Here is a 27,424-nt window from a genome sequence, read left to right on the forward strand (position 1 = left end):
TTTTAATAATTTAGAGGTCTGGCATGTTTGATATATAAACTTTTCCCTTTCTTTGTGACCTTTTCAAATATACAGCAAAAACAAATCGCAGCAGAACTGTTCCAGTGTAGCACCAGCCTTTCAGCAATTACAGTTTCTGGGTGTTGCAGAGCCTTAACTGACCATTGCCTACACCTGATTGGATAAAGGGATGCCTGAGGTTGGCTTGGTGGAGATGCCACTTCTCGCCTTTATTCTCTCTGGGCTCTCTGGGCTGTCATTTTAAGCTGAGATTCTCGAGTGGTTTAAAGTGGAATCTATGTTTCTAAAAGTCTCGTATCCGTCTCCACTTTATGTTGCAGTGTTTGAGCCGAGTCATAACCATAAAAGTTCAAAGCGGAAGTAAATGTCACGTCACTTTGCTTCCTGTTTTACTTCTTCTATTCCTGTCATTCAGGAGGAGATTGCAGTGACTCCTTCTTAAGCACTGGTATAAATAGTGAGAGAGCTGTGATGATGACAGATTCAGTGCATGTGATAACCATAAACGAAGCTTGAAACTTGCCATTCAGCATCTGGCGCAATCGGCTCCAGCATCAGTGTCAGAACCGCCGTATTCCTGAGGTCTGGTTTGTCTGTTTGTGCTCCGTATGTTTACTTCTCAGTCCTTATGCTCCTTGTGGATTCCTTTTGTCTCATGGACTTCCTGGATCTTATGTTTGGTATCACCATGTTTTTTAAATGCACATGGAGATTAAATACAACAAGCATTTCTTTTCTTAAAACAAATGTCAATAGTTGCACAATCTTGGCTCTAGCACGTTGTCTCTGAGTGCTTTTTTGTTTGCAAAGAGGCTAAACATTCTTCAGGAAGTAACATTTTGGCTGAAAATGTGTGGCTACATTAGGGTTTGTGTGTGTGTGAGCAGTGTCAACAAAAGACACAGACCTGGTGGGAAACAGCGAGAGACTCGACGTGCACGGTATCGGGAATCAATGAAGAGCAGAGTGAAAAGTGGGATAAAACGAACAATTTACTGCTGAACGCCCCTCTTTTTACTACACCCTTCGGCTCTCCCCCTAACACACACACACACCGACTAAATATACCAGCTCATCCATCACATCATGTCAACAACATACATTTACCTAATGAAAATAACCAGCAAACAGTGCATTAGCGTACGAGCCTCAGAGGTGAAGGGCGTCATACACGTGAGGAGGGAATTAGCTTTCAGCTGTCAAGAGCATCACTGAGTGCTTCTACGGTTATCAGTCATACAGACCTCTCTACTTCAGGCCACTTCAAATGGAAAGCTATACATCACCGGGCTCATCCTGTGCTGAATTACACTGCTAACGGAGGAAAGGTCAAACTGAGAGGAAAAACACACAACAGTCATACAGAAGTTTGTGGAATCAGACCCTAAACAGCTGTTTTTAGAGCATACAGATTCCATACTCATTCCATAATCCATGCTTATTTATGGCTCTATATTTTTATTCTTCGACTCAAAAATCCTTATTTATCTTATGCTGGGCAGTAGTGCAGCTAATGTCATCTTTAAATCAACTTTCTTCTAATTGGATGCCCCTCATTAACAGCATGTAGGTGGAGCTTCTGTGATTGCAGAGTACCTGGGAGGACCTTTTAAGGATACCACGTCTTTCTGACATCACACAAAGCCAGAAATAGAAAAACCTGTTTGAAATTATCTTAAAATTCAGCAAAGTGAGCAAGACTGCAGTGATACCTAATCGAGAACTGTTCCGCATATTTCCACTGAAAAAATAGAGAGGTGAAACTGTTGAGCTTGTAAGACAATTAGGTCCCAATTTTGTCCGTTTTGGAAAATTAACTGCCCTACCTTTGTGTTTTCTCCAAGTTTTCCTCTGCCAGCAGTTACTGATGTTGAAGAAAAACCCAGACAAAGGAAAGGAGAGCTTAATGATTTTTCTTTTCCATTAAGAGAATTCTACTGCACGCCCACTGCATGCTGTGACTGACGCCCTCTGTTAAAGCGAATGAAAGGCCGTGAAAATGATTACTTTGGCTATTGATTACAGAGCAGCAGTCCCCCTATCGAGCAGTAAACCTTCCCACCTTCACTCAATATCACAAAGTGAATTAAAGAAAGTAAAAACAATAACCGTAAAGTCTATGTTAAGTACACATCTGTCAAAGGGGTAGCCACAGGTGAAAATCAGCACTCGCCTGTAAATCAGTTTCTTTCCTGCTGCACGGAGCGACGCCAGCTACCACACACCATGAGCTGCAGAAAGCAACGAGCTGCCTCTCAGAGTAATGAACCATGACCTGTGTTTTGATCTTTATGCCACAAGTTACAGGACGGGAAGATCGAGTGCAGTTGGCAGGCAAAACATTACAACCCCCTGACAGCTCTGCAGTCACGCAGGAGCTGTGTTTAATCTGCTGAATCCTGATTTTTTTTACTCTTTTAACACAGCACACTTTCTTACTGTATGAAATATTATCCTCACAGTGTTGCTTTGTTCACATTTTTGACTTGGCAGCCTGTTAGGCCTAAGGTGACACTAACATCCGTAACTTTATTTTTTTATACCAGCCATTCCTATTTCTTCTTATTTTTAATTCTATAATTCAACTGAAATATCGTGTTAAGCTTGTTTCTGTTAGCCATTTACCACACACAGAAAGAGTTGGAAAACACTATAACCATGTAAAAACAAATCGGGGGAAAATTATGAATGACTAGTTTTACCTGATTAGCTGCACTCATGTCCACTAATTAAGGCAGGCTACATCATTCATCAGTGTGAACAAGCTTAATTTGATTCAGTGAATTCTTGAAGGTAAACGGTGTGTGTAAAAACTCCCAAATCCCAAATATTGTTTTTCTATCCACGGTGTTTTATGGTTTCATGTAATTAAACAAGCCACATTTTCATTTGAGTACTGTGTGTTTGGTGGTGTCACCTCACAGCAAGGACCCAAAGTGTGCCAGGAAAAAAATCTTTAAACAATTACACCACAACCAGCCCCCTTTCCAGTTCTTAGCTGACAGGAGTGACACTCAGTGTGGTCTTCTGCTGCTACATTCTGTGTTCATAGATGCTCTTCTGCAAACTTTGGTAGAAACAAGCGGTTATTTGAGATACTGTTGCAGATGGCCATTGACCTCTGACCTCAACAAGGCAGAAATGGTGCTTTTCTCTTTTCTCATTCCTGTGCTTTAATGGCTTGCACAGTCACAAGATCTTAATCCAACAGTGCACCTTTGGGATGTGGTGAAACGGGAGATGTTGAATCTACTGCCATAGAGCAGGGTGTCGAACTCCAGACCTCGAGGGCCAGTGTCCTGCAGGTTTTAGATCTCACCCTGGGTCAACACACCTGAATCAAAGGATTAGTTCATTACCAGGCCGCTGGAAAACTTCCAAACATGTTGAGGAGGTAATTTAGCCATTTAAATCAGCTGTGTTGGATCAAAGACACATCTAAAACCTGCAGGACACTGGCCCTCGAGGAGTTGGAGTCACCTGTGCCATAGAGAATTAAGGTAGTTCTGAATGCCAAAGAGGGTCATTTCACACCATTTAAAATTCCCAAAGGTTTCCAAAAAACACCAAATAAGGTGCAAAACTGTTAGAAAATATGTTTAAATCTTCTGGCTTTTAAATTTAGGTGAATGGGCCCAATATTTGCTTGCGCTTTCCCAAAGTTAAAATAAATCTACTTCTTTCTCATATTTCTCCTTTTTATCTCTGTGCTCATTTTAAGCAACAACAGGTGTTGGCTCCTTTTCATTCATTCATATATCGAGAATAAATGGACACACTCAGTCACTCAAATACTAAAAAAAAAAACTCGTGATAAATTCAGTGCAATTAGGGAGCGATTACGAACAGTTAGTGGGTCGTTCAGTCACTGTCAGACAAATCTGATCTAATCACTCCCACACAATCCAGACGAGGTTCATTTGTCACTTATATTGTTGCTTTTTTGCAACTTCTTTGGTCAAATATGCTGATTTTCATCCTAGACGTATTGCACTCGGCTGAAACCACCTCAGTGCAAGCTGGTCGTGATAGATTGATGCCATCGGATGCGCTTTAGTGTCACTTCACTTGATATAATCTCACAGAGCTGCCCTGCTCAGGAGAAAACATACGCTTCCTGCTTCGATATGAAACTCAGACCCCAAATAAGCACAAGAATGATTCATTGGAATATCGAAAACAATACTAGAAACATGGATTCACTCCCTCCCCCTTTCTTACACAAACATACGCTCTCACTGATACATAAGCACTTCCTGTCGAGTGCAGTGTGTCATGAATTACAAACAGCTTTTTATCTGAAATTGTCTCAGCCATTTCCAGAACATGACTCTTTTTCCTGTTTGCCTTTTTGAATCTCTTAAACCTATCAGTTCTCCTGGCAGGGACTCTCAGCACGGAGCTCGCTTGTTGGGCTTGGCAGGGAAGACGCTGATAGCCAGGGAAGACACGACCAGCGTCACATTCAATTTGTCCAATTATACTGACTCCGATAAACAGGACTGACGTGTAGAAAAGGTTGAATTTGTGAAGAGGGCTTCCAGCTTCAACTGTTTCAGTGTAATTTTATTATGCTGCGAAAGGTCAGTTTTCCCAATTACTGAAAAATATTTTCTCGTTTTCCCCTTGTAGTATGAAGCAATGCAGACAGCTTTGGCTTTGTTCACTCAAATATCTGACTTTTGAGTTTTTCTGCACTGGGGATGAACTGACCCTGTAAGCATTGTTTTCTATGATGTATCTGGTCAGACATTAATATCCTTGAAAATGAAAACAGCTAAAAAGACTTAAATTCACATTTATCCACAGTGTTACAGTCTGATTGAAATAGTTTTGTTTTTTTTATTACTATCGTGTTTTTGTTATTCTGCATGTCATAGTTCAGGAGTTGTTGAAAAATGAAAATTAATTAAAATTCAGAAAAACATTTTTGAATTTTCTAGACTAAAATAAAAAAAAAAAATGCACAAGAAAAACAATGACCAAAAAGTTTCGTTTTTTTTGCATAAATTTGACAGTTTTTGTTTTCAGAAACTTACAGAAGCATACATTTGACTATTTTTTCTTCATAATTTTGAGGGTTTTTTTCTTGTTAATTTGCCCTTCTCCCTGTAATTCTGCTATTTTTCCCTCATAAATTAACCATTTTATTTGCTGTAAATTTGCCTTTTTTTCTTTTTAATTTTTTTCTTGTAAATGTATTTTTTTTTCTCCATTCTTTTCTCATAAATTTGGTATTTTATTGCTTGTACATTAGTGATTTTTACTTGTAAATTAGACCATTTTACTTATGTTTTATTTAAATTTTTTATTTGTCTTTTTTTCCTGTGTCTTGTTTTGCCTTATTTTTTATTCCGTTCTGTCCTATTGGCTTTACCTGTTTTTGTTTTTTTCTTCTACCTGTGTCTCGTCCTCAGTCACTCCTGTGTGCACTCTGTGTTTCACTCTTGAGTTCCTCATACTTCTTATCCCCCTGGTTTTGGATTCTTGTTTAGTTTTTCTACCCTGTGCCTTTGTGTCCTAACTCCTGCCACATTACATTTGGCTTAAAAGAAAAAGGTTAGTAGACATCTAGATCACACCTAGCTGCTTCAAATATGCAAAGGCATGTATCTGCAATTGAGCTGGCTGTGAAATAGGTGTGAACAGACTGCCATAGGGTGGGACTCACTTGTTGAGTTTCGCCATGTAGATCTTGATGTGGCTGAAGTCCGGCCTCTCTGCAGGGTCCTCGGCCCAGCAGCCCTCCATCAGGATGGTCAGCTCCTCTGAATGGTATCTATTGTCTGTGGTTGGCCGAAAGTATGGCTTCTGACCGTTCCTCACCTTCTGAACAATTTCTGGAGATGAGAAGACAAAGTGTGAAACTCAGCAGGTTATTATAATAGTCAGGACACAATTGAACAGCTGAAAACCAACAGAGACAGATACAGTGACAAATATTTGCCTCCTGATTTTATAGTTTTTTGCATATTAGTCACATTCACATGATCATCAATTAACTGTGATTAACCACATTTTTTGGAGAGCTGAGTTCAATTTCAGCCACACCCGCTGAATCAAGAAATCAGTTGAATAGAACCTGACTGACAAAGTCGTGTAAAAGACAAAGTAGAGTAAAAGATCTCAAAAAGCAACACATCATCCCACAATCCAAGAAAACAGATGAGATGAGATGAGATGAGATGAGATGAGAAACAAAATGACATCTATCAGTCTGGACAGGGTTACAAAGCAGTTTCTTTGGGAACAGCGGTGAGAGCCTACTAAAATTACTACAGGATTACTACAAGAGGCCACTGATGACTCATCCAGTAGGTCACAAAAGAACCCAGAACAACATCTAAAGAACTGCAGACCTCACTTGCCTCAGTTAAGGTCTGAGTTCATGATTCAATGATAAAAAAGTAACTGGGCAAAAGTCACATCCATGGGAGATGCAGAAACTAACACAGCATTTCATACAAAGAACATCATACCAAGTGTCAAACATGACTGTGGTGGTGTGACGGTCTGGGGCTGCTTTGTTGCTTCAGGATGACTTGCTGTAATTGAAGCAACCATGAAATCTGCTCTCTACCACAGAATTCTGAAGATGAATGTCCAGCCATTAGTTCATGCCCTGCACTGATGGCCAGAGACAGAACCACTTCGGATATGCAGCAGGACAATGATCTGAAACGCAGCTGCAAATCCACTGCTGAATGGCTCAAAAAGAAATAAAGGTTTCGGAGTGGCCTAATCAAAGTCTGGACTTAAATCAGATTGAGATGCTTTGACATGACTTTAAACAAGGTAGAAAACCTCCAAGTGTGGACGAATTAAAACAATTCTGCAAAGAAGAGAGGGACGAAATTCCTCCACAGGAATTTGAAAGACTGACTGTCAGTTATCACAAACGGTTGACTGGAGTTCTTGCTGCAAATGGTGGACCAACCAGTTGTCAGTTAAGTGGAAAAATGTTTCCCTTGTTAAAGAAAATCATCTTTTAAAAACTGCATTTTGTATTTATTTAGGCTATCTTTGTCTAATTATGTTTGTTTTATCTTAAACATTTAAATGTGAGAAACATACAAATATTACTGGTGGCTCCCAGTGCTACCCCTCAGCCTCCTGGTAGACACACCAATAGTCCCAATTTCAAAATCTTACATTGCCTTGTTGTCAAGTTATCACATTCACAAGATTTTCAGAAAATGTACTTACTTGAGGTCAAAGTCCCTGAGATTCAAACTCATCGAAGTAGATACACCTATGGTGTCAGTTTGAAGCTCCTATGTCACCTCATTCTTGACTTATCGCATACGTATGCCTTCACGTCGCCCACCCAGTGGGGTGGCAACATTACCCAAGAAACTAAGAAATCAGGAACGAGGCAAACACTTTTTCATAGCACTGTACACCATCTCAACAAGGAGCATAAAGTGCAGCATTTTTTGGCAGCAAGTGAAATTTAATATGCTTTTCTCGAGGTCTTATTACAATATCAGCAGAAAAATCCCTGAGTCCAAATTTGGTAATCGGTATTAAATGTTTTTATAAGTTGTAAGATCTAAGTCATCATCAATAATGAGAAGTAGACTCTTTTCTGAGAAACGTGGGTTGTCATCATCTGTTCTCTGAGACATAACTGGTGTGTTGGATATTGTTATCTTTGGGCAGACCCAGGATATTTCTTCCTCTTTCCAGTTTCTCTGAAGTATTTCTCAAATTTATCTTACTTCCTAATCTGTGAATGTGAAAGTCTATAGGTCATCTCAGAAATGTGTTATTAATGCTTACAACAACAAGTGATGTGATGTCACTTTGAGGACATCAGTTAGTAATGATAGGATATACTCAAATGATTAAATGATTGAGAAGGAATTCATGACAAAAAAACAACAAAAAAACCCAACAAAAAAAACATTACTTCATTTCACTGCTGCTCACCCAGGAGGGTTCTCTCATGTTCTTCTAATAAAATAATTGGTCACACTGCCAGTCTGGTAACTGGGGACTGTGTGGACCCCAACACTGTGCATTAATAAATAAAGCAGCTAGATCTTTGGAAACAACGCTCATCTTTGGTGGCAGTGCAAAGAAACATCATTTATCAAAACAGTGCACTGGCCAAAAAAGAATCTATTACTTTGTAAAAGCTAAACTAAACTGCCTCGCTAGCTTCACACCACAAAAACACCCTGACTGATGACTTTGTGTTCAAAGGTATATATTTCATATTGTTGGTAATATTTTTTCCGCCACATGTAAACTCTGCTTAAAGCTCAATGCATTGTATATTGATAACAGTTTTAACTGAACTTGATGCTACTCTCATAATGTTTCAGATTTATCCGGAGGAGAAAATGAGAAGGACTCATTTTCCTCCTTTCCAGTTCTAGAATTTTCATTCTTGGACCCTGCTAGAGTAGCTTCACATCATTCAAACTTTATTTATGTTTACACTGGGTCTTAGTGCACGCCCTTAGCTGCTTTCCCTTTAAGCCATCCTTTGTCTCTGATTGGCTGCCCCTCACAAACATCAGGTTTGAACACCTTTGCTGAGGATGGCTTCACTACTCACAATATCCTCTCCCTATGACATGATACAGAGCCATAAGTAGGGAAAAGAGTGTTAGAAAGCGAATGCTTGGAGGTCAAAGTCTTTTGGCTCACAGGGATATGAAAAAGTTCTGAAAACAGGAGTTGGCAAATCCGATTCAAGATCATCTTCTTGTGCACCTCTTGATCGTTTTCAGCACAGCTGCTATTTTCAGATTTCTGATTGGCCGTTCCGTTGTGCTCCATAAAGCCTTTATTATACTTTCCACATCAGCAAGTCTACTTGGGTCCACTTGGGTTCAAGTGTGGACAGACTCGCCTGCGGAGAATTTATGTATGTGCCCAAGGCGACAGACTCCATGTGGACTTAACTAAAACAGGAATGATTACTCAGCTGCCGGGTCTACAACTGTTCATGTCTGCAACACGAGTGTAATCAAGCCTGCTGCTGGATCTCCTCCAATGTGCCCAACGTGCGATCGTTTACCTCAATTTTGATTTTCAAGAAGTGGACGGAGTCATAGGGAAGCAAACCTCATCTCATCGTGCTACGGCACACACAAACACAGTTTATATTGTTCCTGCTAAAATGTCTCCACCAGAAGTTCCCTGTTCCAATCAGGTCATGGCAGATGGCTGTCCCTCCCTAAACCTGGTTCTGCCAGAGGTTTCTTCCTGTTAAAAGAGAGTTTTTCCTTCCCACTTTCACCAAGTGCTTACTCATAGGGGGTCATCTGATTGTTGAGTTTTCTCTGTATTATTGTAGGGTCTTTACCTTACGACAAAAAGTATCTCGAGGCAGATGTTGTATAAATAAAATTGAACTGAATTCAATTGAAGATTCTCGACATAAAATTCAGGTTAATTCAAAACATAAAGTTGATGTGAGTGGTCAGAAGGTCACTTCCAGAAAGCGATCTAAAAATATCAGTCATGTTGGAGGCAATCTGGAAATGCCCAAGAGCACAACCTCGAATTTAAATCAGGTAAGGCTTTAAAAACTTTGTTCATGTTTAATATGAGCATTCACTATTGTAGCAAATGGAAAATATTCCCATGAAGACAGGATGCTATACTCAGTGAGCTAAAACAGAGTACATTTCTATTAATATTTTTAGTACACCGCTTCTTTTATTGTGCTATCCTTATGCTAATGTGCTATTTCTGTTGTATAGCATTAATTTATTCAGCAGTGCTGGTTGACTCTTTATAGTTGCTGATATTTTTTCCCTCTTTTATTCATTAATCATGTCATTATAAAAGTCTGTGAGAGACATCCTTCCCCAAACGATTCTTCCACATCTGCTCTTTTCTGTTAGTATTATCATCACGAAAGAGCCATAAGAGTAATTTGAAGACGCCACTGTTATTTTAAAACCACAAAATCACAATTTCACAACTGGCTCCAACACATCTGAACACTAGAGAGCAGGTGCTGGCTTTCACTGCTCACAGCCTGTTACAGATGAGCGTGAGCCACTTGTACGATCAGTGTAGAGCGTGACTGTGAATAAAAGGTTAATGAAAGCCATCGCACAGATGAAGCACTCCAGGAGGGTTTCACGCATCCACTTTGGATGCGCAACAGTTGATCTGGAGTAGCTCTAGAAGTTGTTCCTGATGTCACTAATGCAGAAGCAGCAGAGGTGCAGGCAAAAGAGGGAAACCAGGGAAACTGGTCAAACCGCAATAGGCAGTATGTGTGCAGGAAAAGCCAAAGGGTCACGTGTGAGTAGTTCACTTCAAACCATAATAATGAAGATTTAAGATCAGTCTGAAATGGTGTCATCTAAATATATAATTTTCTGCCTGTCTTGGAGCTCAACCTTCCAATCAAGCACACAAATATATAATTTTCACACAAGTGTATGAAAGTTTTCACACGGTCAATAGTCTGAGTTTTTTCCTTTTTTTTCTTTTACTTTGCTGCTGCTAAAAAGTAGGGTCACCTTTTTTCTAAAAAACCTGTCCTGAGGTAACACTTGTATATGTGTTTTCCTCCACCCTGATTGGAGTAGCATTAAGTCATGTGACACAAGTTTAGGATTTTATTGAGACCTATGGAGGAAACAAGTTTCCCGCAAAGTTTACAGAGACATACTTAAAGAGGAGACATCTTCATTACTCATCAAATCTATCTTAGAATTATGTGACATGAAGGCTGTGTCCACACTGGAAGCGAGTCACTCGTCACGCATCACTTTGAAGCTGACGGCCTTTCGCATGAGGACAACCCAGGTTCTGGTTGCCTAGGTAACCCTCTAATGTATTTACTACCAGGCCGGATGTCAATCATGGGCATTCATGACTCACCGGTCATTCAGTCTCACCCACTTCACATTGACAGCAATTATTTTGCTTGTAGTCGCTCAAAATCATCAAATATTATTTCACCTTCTTTGGCCTCATGTCTCTGCGATTCACTTCCAGTGTGTACGCAGCTTAATGTTTGGGAAAACAGTGGTTGGTGACCACAGCATGACCAAAAAGCAAAGCAGCTGTGGAACTCTCTACCCCCAGACATAAGAAACATTGGTTCTCTCCCCCAGTTTAAATCCCAACTCAAAACCCATCTGTTCAATGCTGCATATTCATTGTGAACCTATTGTTTGTTTGTTTATCTTCTGCTTTTTTGTTTTTATTGTTCTTCATTTTGTCATTTTTCTATAATGTGTTTTATTCTATTGTTAAGTGTCCTTGGGTGTCTTGAAAGGCGCTTTTAAATAAAATGTATTATTATTATTATTGTTATCATTACAAAGTTGCTGCAGGCTTACAACTGAACTGCAAAATTACATAGATTCTTGGCAACCTTGCATTTAAGTAAACAGAACACAACCAGTTGAGTTGAGTCCCTTGCTGCAAAGAGTCACCTCGCAGACGAGTTGCACTCATTCAGATTGATTGCAACATGTTGCGAGCAATGCAGTCAGTCCAACCAAAATGCAATTGTTTAGCCTCGCCTCAAAACAGGTAACCTGTCCAATCAATTTCCAATCACGAGTGGTCTCCCTTGCACGCTCAGACTGTCTGGTGGCTCAGTGCCTTGTCCAAGGATACTTGGGAAATTGTTTCCCACCAACCTTCCAATTGGTGGAGGACCAAAGAGATCACCATCCTGTTTCTTTTGCTTTGGTGTGACTGAACATATAATGACAGCTGCTCCTAAAGAGCCAATCAGCAGTTGAAACAAGGAACACATAAGCAAATCACAACCATTTAATGGGTGTGATGGGAGACAATTGTACCATTTCACAAAGCCTTGTTTTCTGTAAAATTAATGTTGTCTTGTTTTCAAGTGCACATTAATGAAGCTGTGATAGAAGTAATAGGAAGAAGTGTTTCCACCCTTATGTTGAGACAAAGTCACCAGATTTTTTTAAACTGATTTAAGTGGTGATTTTACACATGCAGTTCAAAATTATTGAAGTAACCCACTGGTCCATCGGTGATAGTGAAAAGTTGCATGGAATTATATTTTAAGCATCATAGGCTTTGACTGTTTTGTTATTTTCCACTTCTATCCTTATCACTAAGCTGTGATGTTTTACATCGTGGCTAAGAAATCTAAAAAGTGATTCAGAGACATTCTGAATACAGCAGACATGCAGACCACTGACAAACAGGGATGTTTCAGGGATCTTTGGACACTGTTTGCGACCCAGTTAACCAAATCCTCTCTCTCTGGTCTCTGTGTTGATGATGGCAGCTTTCACAAGCAGGTGCTTCTACACCAGCCAAGTCTGGCACAAAGATCTGTTAGAACCATGACGCTAAAACACCTTTTGGCTGAAAAAACACCGACAATCATAATTAATGATATTAGAGCACAATATCTGCGCTGCGATAATTAATATTGAACAGATGGGCTTTTGGATGTAGCACTGTTTTTCTTCATACATTTTACTGTTTATTATGCTTTATTTGTTTATACTTGTGGCTCTGGCTCTGGTTATCTGTTAGTGGTGCTACCCTGTAAGGGTTGGGCATATTATTTTAATAATGACACAATAATAATAAAGTAAACTCTGAAAATCAAGTCGTTGCATACTGTTGACTTAAGGAAGATGTATCACAGCTAAAGCTGCTTCGAGACATAACACACATGACCGTTGCCTTCAGTTTCCACTTCTGCATGATCTCTGGATCGCATCTTCATTTAGAGTCGACTATTTTTTTCATATCTTGGACTGATTTAACATCACATTGTGGTTTTTTTTCTGCCTTGACATCTGGTCAGCACATGTTCTTTGTGTACATGGCTGCACGAAAGGGTGCTCTGACCTTTCAAAGACATTGCAAATGTATTTTATTTTTATTTTTTTAATCTTTCTCAAAGAAAATGAATTAAACTACAAGAACAAATGTTTTAGTTTACTGGACATTTGTTTCTGCAGGGGTCAGCTGACCTGTTTAAGGCCCATTAAAAAAACTGTTGTGTTTACCTTTGGGGCTGAGGTCCATGCCCTCCACATAGAAAGGTCCATTCCTCAGAGCTATTTCCTGCAGTATTATGCCAAAACTGTACACATCACCCTTCTGAGTCCCCTGAGGAGGATGGCGGTCGTATATGAGCAGCTCAGGAGCCGTCCAGAGCTTCTCTAGATAAAAACAGAACAGCCCAAACTTTTAGCAGAAATTTGATGTTCTTCTTCTCAACAATGTGACTGGATAATCATTGCTGCATTAACTTACTTGCATAGAGTGAGTGCGAGTCGTCATTTTCACTGGACGTGCGGAAGCTGACCAAGCCGAAATCTGTTATTTTCAAAACGAATCGACTGTCCACTACGCAATTAGATGACTTCAGATTTCCATGGCAGCCAAAGTAGCTGTTGTGCAGATAGTTCATACCCTGGTGCAGAGAAGTGCAAGTAAAGCATTACAGGGTGTTTTCTGTCTGTTTCTGCTACTTTCCCCATGTTTACAGTAAATCTTATGTTCAGACATGTGGAAATAATATGATCTGACAGACAAACATATGCTGAAGAGAACATTTCTCAAGGACAGGCGCTTTCGTGGGGGTTATTTCTGTGAAATTACTGTTAAACAGAAAGGCACGGTGGATACTGAAGTACTCATGTTCAATACTTTGTGAAAACGGTGAGTCAATCATGCCTCAGAGCTTCACCAGCGCCTTTTCTCCTGCAAAACGATGCTATCTGCGTGGAGCAATTTAGCCGAAGGGCTTCGTCATGCAAGTCGTTCGGTATCGCTCTGACAAAAAGCCTCTTTGTTGGGACAGATTAAAAAGGAGTCCTCTAAATCATGTCCATGATTAGTTTTGATTGAGCTGGAAGGAAAACTTCTGCAGAGTTTCTCTCCTGCTTTACATTATAGGATGGAAATATTTACTCCAGGTTCGTGCACTGTGCCAAAAATACATTTTTCTGCACATTTCTCTCTCCCTCTCTCCGTCTAGACTCTGAAAAACTGCCCATGAGAAACCATGGTAACCCAGACATTTTCTGTGTGCATCTCCAAAGTGCACAAATCTCTTTTTTCAACACTAAGAAAAAGGGACAATCTTTCAAAAACATGTGTGACTTTTTAAATCAATGCCTGTTGACCCAGTCTGACAGCGACATACCTTCACGATGTCATTGATCAGAGAGTAGCGGAACATCCAGTCCAGGTTGATGCTCTCATTCTCTAAAATGTCCTTAAAATAAAGAAAGAATAAAAAGCAAGAACAACTCAAAAACCTTTACAGACATAAGAAATGGCTTATATATAATCTTCTGTCTGTCTTGAGGTGAGAACCTACCAATCAAGCATGCAAATCTATAATTTTCAGACAAAAGTACAAAATGCTCCAGAAAGACTTTTTCTTTTTCTATCATTGTTGCTAAAGTATGTCTGGAAACACTCATGTGTTTGGTATGAGTTAAGATTCATTTGTCATTGTTGTTATTAATTAATCTGTGCCTAAATTAGATTACAGGTAAACCAAAGCTAGTCCAAGTTTGAGTTATGGTTCTAGACTTTTAGGATTTTTTGAACTTTTTAAATCTGGTTTTGATTTCATTATTGTTTTAGTGACTATTATGATATTGCTGAGTTTTTAGCTCCTGTTTTAATTCACCGTATAGTATTCCTGTGTCTCTGTACCATGTTAAGTGTGAGTTTTCCTGCCTTAGTATGTGTGTTCTAGTTGGTTAGTTGTCTGATTGTTTTCACCTGTGATTACATGCATCTGTGTCTTATCCCTAATCACGCCCCAGTGTGTGTGTGTGTGTGTGTGTGTGTGTGTGTGTGTGTGTGTGTGTGTATATATATATATATATATATATATATATATATATAGTCCTGATTAACCCTTAATCTGTGTAAAGTGTTCCTGGGACCCTGCAGTTGCTTTTACAACTTTACGCTTCATCTTTAAAGCATAAAGTCAATAAAAGTTCCAATAAAACAGACCCTGAATGCACCAAAAGTAAAATTCAAAAATAATTATATATTTATAAAATAAAAAATTGATATTTTTATTCATTCATTGCCGTGTTTGCTTTTTGATTAATCCATTTTATTTTCATTTTGAATTTCTCATGTTTATTTTTAACTGTACAGGGCATGTTTATTTCATGTTTTTTTTTGTTTTTTTTTTAATAAAAGATACATCAACATTTACGTGTCACCCTTTAGCTTTACTTTAAGAGTGTAAACTGTGAATTTTTAAAAAAAAAAGTATTCATCCCTATTCTCATTTATGAGAGATGAATTTATTTATCTACTTTTCATTTGCATTTTACCCAAACCCATCTATCTGTTAATTATTTATTTATTTATTTATTTTTTATTTATCCACTTTAATCATCTTATTTTATTCATTTTTTTTACTGTTTTGTATTTATCTGTATTAATTACCCTAATTTTCTACATATTGTCTAGTTATTTGTCACATTTATTTATTGCTATATTTTTTATGTATTTATTATATGTAATGGTTCCATAGTACAGTGGTTCACACAATCACATGGTAAGCCAAAGGTCTTGGTTTCTTTGTCTCACCCCCCAACCAGTTGCACCAGATGGCCACCCCTCCCCAAGCCTGGTTCTGTTTCTTCCTCTTAAAAGGGAGTTTTTCCTTCCCACTGTCACCAAAAAACTTAATCATAGGGAAATGTCTGATTGTTGGGGTTTTCTCTGCTTTCTCTGTATCACTGCAGGGTCTTTACCTTACAACATAAAGTGCCTTGAGTTAACTGGGATTTGGCGTTATATTAATAAAACTGAATTCAACTGAACTGGTTCGATTCCAGACAAAGACTCAAATCCCTCTGGGGTTGGATCAGGAAGGGCATCCGGTGTGAAACTCTGCCAAAATTCAAAACATGTGGAGCTACTCTGTGTCAGCGCCTTGTGACAAAGTAGCAGCCGAAAGTAGCATTTCATTATTTATCGCATTTAGTTATTATTGCTATGACTTCATGGAACACTAATTTCTTTTATCTTTGTTTTTTACTGATATTTACTGAAATCTGGTCGTCCATAATCAGCAGCCAAGATGCTCTTAAAGTTTATTTAAAGACTAAATGCAGAAACAATTCCAGAGCTGACAGTTTGTCTTCCCTGGCCTCTGTTTCAGCATCCAGCAGCATCACATCAGTCACAGATATCTGCCTTTTACGCAGAAGACTTTCTTTAAAGTGTGACTGATAAAAGCCTATGGCTCCGTTTTTCGTCATTTCCCAGCTCGTCCGTTTTAAGGAAGCTTCTGGCGTGCCAGCATCTCGGGCCAAGATCAAGTTTGTTTAAAGCGTCATGTATTCCTTACTGGAACAAAAAAAGACAAATCGCAAATATTGAACCTGGGACAAGGACAAAAGAATGTGTGGACTTTTAATGGTTAGCTTGATAAGTATTGTGATCTTGCTGCAGACTAAATAAGGTGATTTAAGTTGGTCTTGCAGAGCTCAACAGACACAAACACTGCCAGGAATACAGCTTAATCTAACAGTACTTCAACACAAAAATCCACCAGCTGGCTTTTGTTAGATTTGTTGTTTGAGTCCTCATTGTCTGTCTGTCTGTTGTCATGTGAAAAAAACAAAAATAAAAAATCTCAGAAGGTTTTCATCTTTGTGGCGTTCAACTTTTAGAAAACACTTTTAGGTCCTTGTCGTCTGTTCAGTTATTTTTATCATTGCTTGTTAAATTGTATGGGATGAATTGTTTAGTCTGTAAAATATCAGCTGACAGGACAGCTTTCAGTGCTCCTTGGCACATGATTATCCAGGTCTCTTGAACCCTACTGCAGGGATGAACATCATTATTCCAGAAGACATTTCCTTCTTTGGTGTCTTCGTGATAGTGGTGGAAAGCTCTGTGTAACACATGAGGGCCCGCTGGGTTTGCATCTGCAAACGCAGATTGTCTATAAACTGCAGTCTAGACACACGAGCCACACACTAAATACAGCTTCTGTCTATCTGTCAGTGCAATCTGGCAACACAACCTGATTCAAAGGGTGTGTGGAGCAGACCTCTGCACAGACACACCAGATATTTGCTGTCTCAGCTGTTGTTTGTCCATTTCACCTTCTGACCATTTTACTAAAGCTGTAAAAACACAAATGACACATGTTTTTCAAGTGTAGGCTGTGAGTTAGGGCTATTATTATCAAAAAAAGCAGAGTTATTACAGTTTTGTAATTAGCTTGTAATTAGTTTTGTTTTGTTTTGTTTTTTTTATCTCATTTTGACTTTTTGTTTTTAATTCAGTTTCGTTCCAATTAATTTCATGAGTGAGTTTCATGTTTCAGTTTAGTTTTTATTAGTTTTAGTATTAGGTTTAGTGTTTTTGAATTATTCTAGTATGGGCGATATGTCAGAGGCAAGATTTACAAAAAATCAGTACAGGTATTACAATAAAAAGCTTTTTGAAAACAGATGACTCACAGTGTTGTGGACACAATAACACAATAACAATGCCTCATCAATTAAGTTATAATAAAAAAACATTTTACCAAACAAACAAATACAAAAATGATGATACTTACTTTGTGTTTATATTTTATTTAAATTAGCTTTTAAAGTTCACAAAATTTCACTTGTTTTTTTTTTTTAAAAAACTATTTTTAGTTTAGTAAAGTAAAATGTTTTGTTTTTTTTTCAAATCTAGATTTAGTTTTAGTTAACTATAGTAACCTTGAAAAGAAGCAGCCTTATACAGATGTGCCAAATGTTTAGTGCAGAAAAATTCAAAATGCTGCATTTAGATTACTGAAATATACATTATGAAAATTTTGTTAATTAGGCAAATTGAGTACACAAATAAATTACACTGTCTTTTGATTCTAGGGATTTGCGTACTAGGACGCAAGACAATCTTAAATGAACAACAATACAGAACTAAACTGCTTTCATAGGAATTAAGAGGATAAGATGCAGCCAGATGCTTTTAATCAAATGTATGTGATTAACTGATCATCACCATCTGTAAAAAAGCAGACTGGTCTTCGTGATAGTGGTGGAAAGTGTGTAACACATGAGGGCCTGGTTTAGAGCATTCAGGTGTGTGCTAACACAACAAGAGGAAAGACAGCAGCAGCTTTAGAGAAGCAGTTGCTGCTGCCCATCATTCTATGAAGGGTTATAAGGCGATTTCCAAACAATTTGAAGTCCATCATACTACAGTGGGAAAGATTATTCACAAGTGGAAAATATTCAAGACAGCTGCCAGTCTTCCCGGGAATGGATGTTCCAGCAAATTCAACCCAAGGACAGACCGTGCAGTGTCCAGAGAAACTGCAGAGTGAAATCTAGAGGCCTCAGTATGTTAAATGTTAACGTTCATGACAGTACAGTTAGAAAAAGACTAAATAAGCATGACTTGTTTGGAAGGGTTTCCAGGAAAAAGCCTCTTTGCTCTAAAGAGAACATGGCACAGTTTAGGCTTGCAAAGGTGCATCTGAACAAACTACAAGACTTCTTGAACAATGAACGTTGGACAGATAAGCGGTGATGATTTGGGCTTGTCTTGCAGCCATGAACTCTGGATAGTAAAGTCTAAGGAGCTTGGAAAGAAAAGCGTCTGGACTTCTTTAAGTTGCTTGAAGACATTTCACCTCTCATCTGAGAAGTTTCTTCAGTTCTAGGGTCAAATGGTGGAGATTCCCAGATTTAAACCCAGTGGGAGTTACCCACTGAGAGGGACAAAAGGACCCCTGATGATCCTCTACCTACTCACATGAGCCAAGGTGTGAAAATGGGTGTAGGTCACAATCAGCCAAGGTTTCGGGTGAAACCTAGCCCCAGTGATTTCCTGAGGTCAGATGGCCCAGGATGTGAGCAGGCGTTAAGGCGTCTGGGGAGGGATCTCAAAACTGGATTATAGATGGCTGACAGTTGGTGTCATAAGCCACCTGTTCAAAGATGGTCGCTCACAGTGGACATAAATGGCCTCTTTTACTCCTTATTTGAACCATCCGTCCTCTCTGTCCAAAATGTGAACAGATTACTTCAAGTTACTGGTGGTAGAGGTGGTTCCACAAGCTAATGAATCGTAAAGTCTACTGATGATTTTTTTTGTATACTTATATTCATTTTGGCTTAGTTTTTGTGAAATAAGTAATAACAGTGTAATATGCCATGTGTTGTTCATCTGAGGTTGTAATTAAAATTTGAAGGTTAAAATAGCCTGTTGTGACCCTCTTCAGCTTTAGAGGGGTTGAAAATGGTTACCTGCAGGCTCCCTCGGGGACAGTACTCCGTTACGATGCAGACGTTAGGAGGGTCGATGCAGGCCCCGATGAAGCGAGTCAGATGGTTGAACTGAACGTCTCTCATCTGAAAATAACCACACACAAACACACAGCAACTGTGAGTGCAACTCTTTCCAAACATCACATTCCCGAACCCCATGGAAACAGAGGACGGAGGAGGGAGGACTGACGGCTCGTTTATGTACAAAGTTTTGAGAATAACGCTGCCAGCAGTTCATCAAAATAATCTATTTGCAGTGGGCTAGCTGGCACCGTGTCTTTTCCTACGTGTTGAGACGCATTCCTGCTCGGGGCACCCAGGTGAAACATGTGCGTGTGCATAAATTGCCCTTGGAGGTTATGAATGAGCCAGTGTGCTCAGGGCGATGAAAAAAATAACATAAGGTTGAGGTGTTGAGAGGACGTACGAGCAGGAATATCACACTGGAACAGGCTGAATGTGTAAAACTGCTTTACATGGAAAATAATCACTCACTGGTTTTAACGACACAAAGCGTCTTCCAAAGCATGAATCACTCTGTATGTTCGAAAAAAGGAATGAAAACAGAAACCTTTGGTGGCGATTAAGTGGGAACGTTTCATTTTATGAGAATGTGCGAAGTGGAAATAAATAGGAAGAAGAAAATAGTAATTTTCTTTTCTAGAAACACAAACGGCTACGAGTGCTAACAAAGACAGCGTATCTTTCTGCAGCTGGTGCAAAACTTTGAAAATTCATCCTTGGTGAGTGACAGAAGCTCTCACACCAAAACCAGGGTGTTAGTTACTCATGTTTCACGGCTCGGGGGATGTTAGGCTACCCTTTGGCCTATATAATTTCCCCCGCTGCACACAAGCGAGAGGAAGACAAGTGGTTAAGTTTCCACTGGCAGGCCTGTCTCTTCCCCCATCTGGTTGGCTTTTTCACGAGCTGAGGTTTGACAGTCGATCAGGCCCCCAGGGCGTCTGAGAAGCTGCCAGCTCAGACAGAAGCCTCACTCCCCCATGTGCCTGCCGACTGACCGAGAGGCCACAGAGGCGTCAAGGAAGCCTGAACTCTCCTCTCCTCTGAAGGGCAGCAACAGAAAAAAGGCCCAAAAGCACCAAAAGAATCCGAGCTGGAGAAAAGAGAAAAAATGGCCACAACTTTTCTCCACAACTTTTCATTACCACCGGTGCAATTTCCGAGTTACGGGTTTCCCTTTGCCACACAGTGTTTCCATCACCAAACCACATAAATTGCAAGATTTTCTGTTTTTCCCCCTTCAGCCAGCTTCCTTATCGCTCACTCGTAAACATCACCCAGCCGAGGAGACCTTTTCCATCAGCAGCTGCACTCAACTACATGTTTAAAGGATCTGAACTCTTTGCCGTAACATCCTGCAGTGGATCTTTGTAAACACTAACACAAACCTATCTTTCACGAGATAAGCTACAGAGCCAGAGAAAAATACCCAAAACTAACATGCTGAAATTGTTCCACTTAAAAAAAACTCCTTTCATAAAGCAGGTGGAGATTATGAAGGTCTTTCATCTAAACAGTTGCTTCATTTTGGTGAGCAAATAAATTACCTGTTGAATACAACTAGTTGAGATGAAGGGTATTTTTTCTGTCCTCCAAGGTCTCACTCAGTGTAAAGCTCTCTTCAAACAGATGCAACTGGAAGCACTCAGAGATGCATTTTACCTCAAAATACAATTTGCTTTCCCCTTTTAAAGAAAGAAGACAAACTCAAGAGTGACGAGAATCTGTTTCACTCGCAGACTGTGTATAAAAGATCAAGGTAGAGTCTGAAAAGTGAAGGCAATGCATTTTGTCTAGTGGTCAGCCAGCAGGGGGCGACTTCTCTGGTTTCAAAAGAAGTCCAGTTGTACAGAAGTCAATAGGAAAAGACCGTACTTTTCATTTGATCTATGACCTTTGTAAACACCTTCCTTATGAGCTTTTGGGGTCAATATGAATATATATGAATATAATGAAGTTCATTTTTATAATTTACAGTCGATGCTAGAGTGAAACAGAAGGATAAAGTGGGATGTGCTTTAGGTCAGGCCTACCCCATCAATACCCAATCCAGTGCATTCCTTTCCTTTACTTAGCAACTCTAAGCTCGCTCACTCCCTTGCTGTTTAGTTCAGCTTGAACCAAGAAAGCTAAAAGACAGCGGTGAAGAAATCAAAAGGAAGTAAATTTCATTGCTTTTAATTTGCACCTGAATTTTATACATCATAACGTCAGAGAAAAATCTAACCTTACTCAGAAGGTGGCTTGTTACACCGAACTTAATTAGTTCAATAGTTAAATTAGTTCAATTCAATTCCATTTTATTCAATCACGTCTCCATGTTTGTTTACTTTTTTGTCTATGTCGAATTTGTGTGTCTTAGTCCTGTTTTCAGTGATTGTTACTTCCTGTTTTTTGTATTTACTTTAGTCCCTCGTCTCATGTGCATTATGTTCAGTTTTGCCTCCAATGTCTCAATAGTTAGACCCTGTTTAGCTGTGTTCCCAGGTGTGTCCAGTCTGCCCTCATCTCCTCCTGTGTGTACATTGTCTGCATTTTCCTCATTGTGTGTGAGCTTCCATCAGTCTGTTGTCTGCAGTCAGTTTGTCCACGTCCTGCTTTGTTATTGTTTTGATTTTTGTGCCGAATCCTGCATCTGGGTCCACTGTCTGGCAGCAACACGCCCATCTTATCATTTACTGTTTTACTTATAAATACCAAGTTAGAAAATTTGAATCTTTGAATGTATTAAATTATTTTATTTTATTTTCAGAAAGTTATGAAAGCAAAAACCTTAAAAGTACAGCAATGATAGTGATAAAGTTCCTTCATTTATAAGCCTTTTATGAAGAAATGCATTCACTAGATTGAGTGCAAAGAATATTGATCCCTCCACATGAAAGAAGGAAAATGAAACATCCCTCTAGATTCTGATGTTACTTACAAGTAAAACTGGGCCAGATGGGTTGTACTAATAATAATATAACATATTTTTAGATTTTTTTTTCCATATTTTATATTCGCTGGAAAACAAATAAAATGAGATGGAGAAAAAACAACCAGTCCAGGAAATATAAAATTGTGCGAGTCAATTAAAAGTCACTTTTTTAGAAAGAAAACAGAGCTGCAGCAATACAGATTGTGAACAGTAGTAATCCTGTCGCACTTGTACAACACAGGCTTAGTAGGTCAGAAGTGTTGCCCCAAGCCAATCCAGTTACTGCCATGCATACTGAGTGATTAATAGCATTTTAAACTTTATTCATTAAGGAATTAGAAACCCATGAAAGCATCCCCCTTTCTCTTTGCAGTTTATTAATTATTGCCTTTGCAGTCTGTGCTCAATAATTAGAGAACAGACACACAGATGGCTTCTCCATTTTTGTCTCTTTTTTTTAATATAAAAATAACAATTGAGAGTCACATGCTGTACTTTCTGTAATTCCCTTTGACACGCAATAATAAAACATCTCCTTCAAAGGAATACGTTTTGGGACACTTACATGCTTGAGCTCCATTAAAACTTGTCTTGTCAGCTCTATCCTCTTCTTGTTGACGTGCTTGATGGCCACCAGGTTCCCCTGTGTGCAACACAAGACGAGCGGTGAAGCCAGATTTACACACCAGCTTTCATCATATGAGAAAAAAAAATATATATATATATATGGATGCACAAACAAAACAACACAAAAAACATGAAATTAAAGGGAATCAGTATTAAGCACAGAGAGAGAGAACAGCAGTGTAGCCTACAGGTACATGTGTGGTCGATTACAGCTGTGCTGCAGTGGAAGACTTGCGTCTGTTGCTTCCAATGTGATGATCCTCAGAGCCACAGATGTCAGACTGGAGAAAAATGCTGCTGTAGCAACTACGAAGCAAGACCGGCAGTTTGTGTGGGAGTTTTAACTTTTATTCAAATGAAATGCACAGTGAAGACCTGAAAAATGCTGAATAGAAAGGTTCTCTTTGTCCAGCAATTATTGGCTGTTTCTGGTGACAGATTTTATCACCCTTGATCTGTACTGACTTTCAAGAGGCGTATCAATAACCCTAATTATAAACAAGATGCTCGATCTGTATCCTGACATCAGCATTTATATAAAAACCCTGCATCATTCAGCTAAAAAAAAAAAAGAGTACAGCCCGCCATCTCGTTATTCAGCAGCCTCTTTTTGTCACATTTTCTCACACCTCTTCAATCTGAAATGGACAAAATAACAGCAGCAACAAGTTGATGGCCCTGTCCAGACTGCAGGCGGGAGTGTAGAATCACACACACACACACACACACACACACACACACACACACACACACACACACACACACACAAAAGGCAGAGAGAGAGAAAGAAAATTGACGCATTCTGCAGCTCACATTAAAACCAACTACCTAAATTCGCCCACACTCTCGCTTTCTCTCTCCTCTCTTCAGTTTTTCTCTGCGAGTGTGCACATGTGTGGGCGGGAAAGGAGTGCGCAGGAGTTGAAAATGTCAGAACTCGCTAAGCCTTACCTTAAAATAGCCCGTTTTTGCAAATAGCTGATATTTTCCATGGGCAGTTATCAAGGAGCCGTAGCTGGAGCCTCTCTGAGAAGGTGGAAAGGGATAGTGAGAAGAAAAAAATGTCAGTTAGTGTGCGTAGATTAAAGCAAAGAGGATTAAATCATGTTCACTTTAAGACTGTGCTTCTACTTCACTGCAATGTAGATTTCTAAAATGGTTCAACTACCCAAAAACATGCCCCACTTCTCTGCGTAACATGAAACCGTCGTTCACTTATATTTGAGAAAATAAAGTGCTTTCAGATTCCAGCTCGAGTCCTTTTGCAAATGTCTGCAGAGCACACAGAATGAATAAAAATCAAGTGGGCGCACTGCATGCATACAGCCAGCACAGTCAACTACACATTTGTATAGAATGCAAATATTGGCATCACACGGCACACTGGAAAATACTCTAATTTGGAAAATTTCTGTGTTTTCCACACACACACACACACACGCACACACACACACACACACACACACACATCCCAGGAAATGGACAAAAAAGCAGTAATGAAAAAGGTGTGTACATGTGCTTTTCATGAACACTTGCACGTGTGGGATGAAACACAACCCGAAGGAGATGCATTAACCCTCAGACAACAGAACCCGATACTAAGAACTTAATGACGTATTATGTATATAGGAGTGGGGGCCAGGCGAAGGCTTATTTTAACAATCATTTAATATGCCACTGCAAACCCAGCTACCATCAATAAACCACCAGGAAAGCTTTCAGGAATGTGTAAACTCACAAAGGATTTGGACTCTCTCGGGGCAGCAGCCTTTGCTTTTTCTAACAAAACCCACAAACTGCTTTTTAATACGCAGCACACAGTGTGTAAACAGGAGGGAAGCTCTGAACTTCAAACATGTCCGATTAGCATTTTGAATCCTGGAGGGTCCAATTTTACCACAGTGACATGTCCAGACTGATAATCAGGCCTGTATGTATGAAAAATACCAACCAAGCATGCAAGAATAACCTGCCAGATGAGCAACTTTTTTACCAATTAACATCCACCAGGTTACAATTAACGAGGGGCAGGGCTGGGTTTTGTTTTAGCTACGTGCTAAATAGGTAGATTTTCAGAACTACAAGTCTCATTCATTTTCACATTAACCAAACTCAGAGGTTGACAAATGGTGTGACAAGATAAGTCCAGGCATGCTTTGGGGTTTTTATGGTAAGCATATATTATTATTGCAGCATACTGCTTATTGCAAAAAACTTAGGGTTCCCTAAAACTGTTTTAGGGACGATGTTGAATTATGAAAGTGTGACACATCAAAATATCTGGCATCACGTTAATGCAAGTGCAAAGAACACAGCACCTAAAAATGTAACCAAAAGAAGAAACAAAAACTGTCAATAACACCACTTTTCTCATGAGTTCAGCTGGACTGGTAATGTCAGCAGGCCTCACTCTGACAGCTCATCAGTCAGGAGACGCTAACTGAGAAATTCTTATTGACCTAATTGACTCGAGTGTTGGATCTAAACCACAGGCATTAAGACTGTTTTTTAACTGTGTGAAGCTGTTTGCTGGCGGGATAGACAGAAGGTGTAGGTGGAAGGGTATATTGGGGTGCTAGTTGCAGATGTTGCAAATGGGCTATCAAAAGTACCCCCATCTGACATTACAGTCAAAAGAAGCATTTTTTTGCAGAATGAATACATCAGTGTTCAAAATTTTGGCTGACCCTTTGATAGGTTTTTGATTTAAAAAAAAAAAAAAAAAAAAAAAAAAAAACATTGAAAGCCACTGTGCTGGTGGATGTTAAGAGGAAACTGTGATGGGATAAAATAAAAGACTGTATATAAAAAGCTTGCTGAATCTACTGTGATCGGTGGTTTGATGACTGAAGTGACCACATTTGGATGGTAGGGTGGAGTGCTAAGTTATTAGCCACATTAGCAATCTTCATTACCAAGGCCCATCAACAGTCTAGGGATGTTATTTAGTGATAACATATCAAATAAAAGAGCATAATTGCACTCAAAACTTCTGTTAGTACAATTAAAAACACAGTAACCCATGCTGTTTGTTAGAAAAACTTGATAAAAAGCTGCAAAAGTTTCCAACATGGTCATCATTTCCAGTTTAGTTACTTGAATTTGGTTACAGGTGACACCACCTGTAACCAAAGCTGCCACAACCCTAACTTTTAAATTTTTTTTAACTTTACAAGATTGAGATAGAAAAAAGTAAAATTATTTTACTCTAGTCATAAAGGGGAAAATTGGCTGAAGAAACCAAACTCAAAGCTGTAAACATGATTATTTCTGCTGTAAAGTTGGATATTCTAACATGAGCGTCTATAAGGATTGGCTCTCTTTTGGAGCTACCCTCAAGTGGCTATTTGAGGAACTGTAGTTTTTGGTTCTTTCACATTGACTTCAATGAACACATTCCTACAAAGCGTCTTGACAAAGTAGCAGAGAGAATACAAAGTGGGGTAAATGCATGCTATGATCAAGACTAAGAAGCAGGAGAGGACTACTTATATACATGAGGGTAATTAAGAAGAGTAGAAACAGATGGGTAACAAGACACTGCTGATTTCAATCAAAACAATAAGACAGCAGGAGGAAGTAAAACCAGGCACAAAACTCAGCAGACATTTAATGGCCAAACTAAAACACAGAGTAAGCAAGACTAACTAGACAAATAAATAAACTTAGTGGGAAAGACACAGGAGAATGAGACAGGAAGCACTGAGGGAACAAATGAACTATACAAACTGGAACCAGGAACCCAAGACTGTAAAGACTATGAAAATATATGAAAAACTAATAAAAAAAACAAAAAAAAACAAGAGTTAATTAGAATAAAACTCCAAAATACACAGAAACCGGGAGAACAGAATAGGGACCAGGGCACAGAAAACTATTTTCTAGGCCTCACAGATTGCAGCCTGATATAAAGTGATAAAAAGCTCAGAATTATGAAGATTGTAAAGTTTAATGGCTGCTAGCTCTCATATGAGATCGTGTGGGTGTCATTTCAACATTTTGCATCATTTTCTGCACATAAATCTTGTGATCTACCTGTGAGAGGGTGAGCCGACTGCCAGCACGCTTGTGGTATTTATTTGGGCTCTCGAACTGAAGGTCCTCCCACCGAATCCTCCACAGCATTCCCGCCAGTTCCTTCTCCAGCTTCAGTTTCCTGCAGAAAGTAAAAAAGCAGGTGGTGAAATCGACAAGGTCACGGCAGCACAAACAACAGGAGAAGGTGGTGGTCTGCAGGAGAATTATAAGTTATTAAGCAAGCTGGATTTAATCTCGCAAGTCACCTTAAAACAAAATGCAAATTAACTCCATTGGTTACGTTTGATCTCTGTCTTTCCTGTTGGTATTTCCTGAGATAGCGGTCTCAGATGTGATTACAGAATGCCTCACATACAGCATTTACGTGAAGTTATGTACATTTGGTGATGCATTTAGGCCTGTGTTTATTTTTATTAGATTTTAACTTTACTGGCTCATATGCTCTACTTATTGACGCTTGGCAGTGAGGCACTATTTTAGGGGAAGTATCTTGACTCTCCTGAACAAAGGGCTCTTTCTTCCAGGCAAAATACAGAAACATGGAACA

General features: G+C 39.2%; 1 protein-coding gene across 1 annotated transcript in view; it reads right to left on the reverse strand.

Annotated features, from left to right (window-relative positions):
• npr2 (natriuretic peptide receptor 2) overlaps positions 1 to 27,424 on the reverse strand; it is an 89,613-nt gene that overhangs the window by 20,232 nt on the left and 41,957 nt on the right. Inside the window, exons 8-15 of the mRNA XM_084934704.1 lie at positions 26,875 to 26,995; positions 23,791 to 23,865; positions 22,778 to 22,855; positions 19,251 to 19,355; positions 14,156 to 14,227; positions 13,261 to 13,420; positions 13,011 to 13,166; positions 5,693 to 5,861 (exon numbers count right to left, since the gene is read on the reverse strand). Of these exons, the coding sequence (XP_084790830.1) occupies positions 5,693 to 5,861; positions 13,011 to 13,166; positions 13,261 to 13,420; positions 14,156 to 14,227; positions 19,251 to 19,355; positions 22,778 to 22,855; positions 23,791 to 23,865; positions 26,875 to 26,995 (936 nt within the window). The remainder of the gene's footprint in view (positions 1 to 5,692; positions 5,862 to 13,010; positions 13,167 to 13,260; positions 13,421 to 14,155; positions 14,228 to 19,250; positions 19,356 to 22,777; positions 22,856 to 23,790; positions 23,866 to 26,874; positions 26,996 to 27,424) is intronic.

This window comes from Perissodus microlepis, chromosome 7 (genome assembly GCF_051167445.1).
Source record: "Perissodus microlepis isolate ML-2025 ecotype Zambia chromosome 7, ASM5116744v1, whole genome shotgun sequence".
NCBI classification, from domain to species: domain Eukaryota; kingdom Metazoa; phylum Chordata; class Actinopteri; order Cichliformes; family Cichlidae; genus Perissodus; species Perissodus microlepis.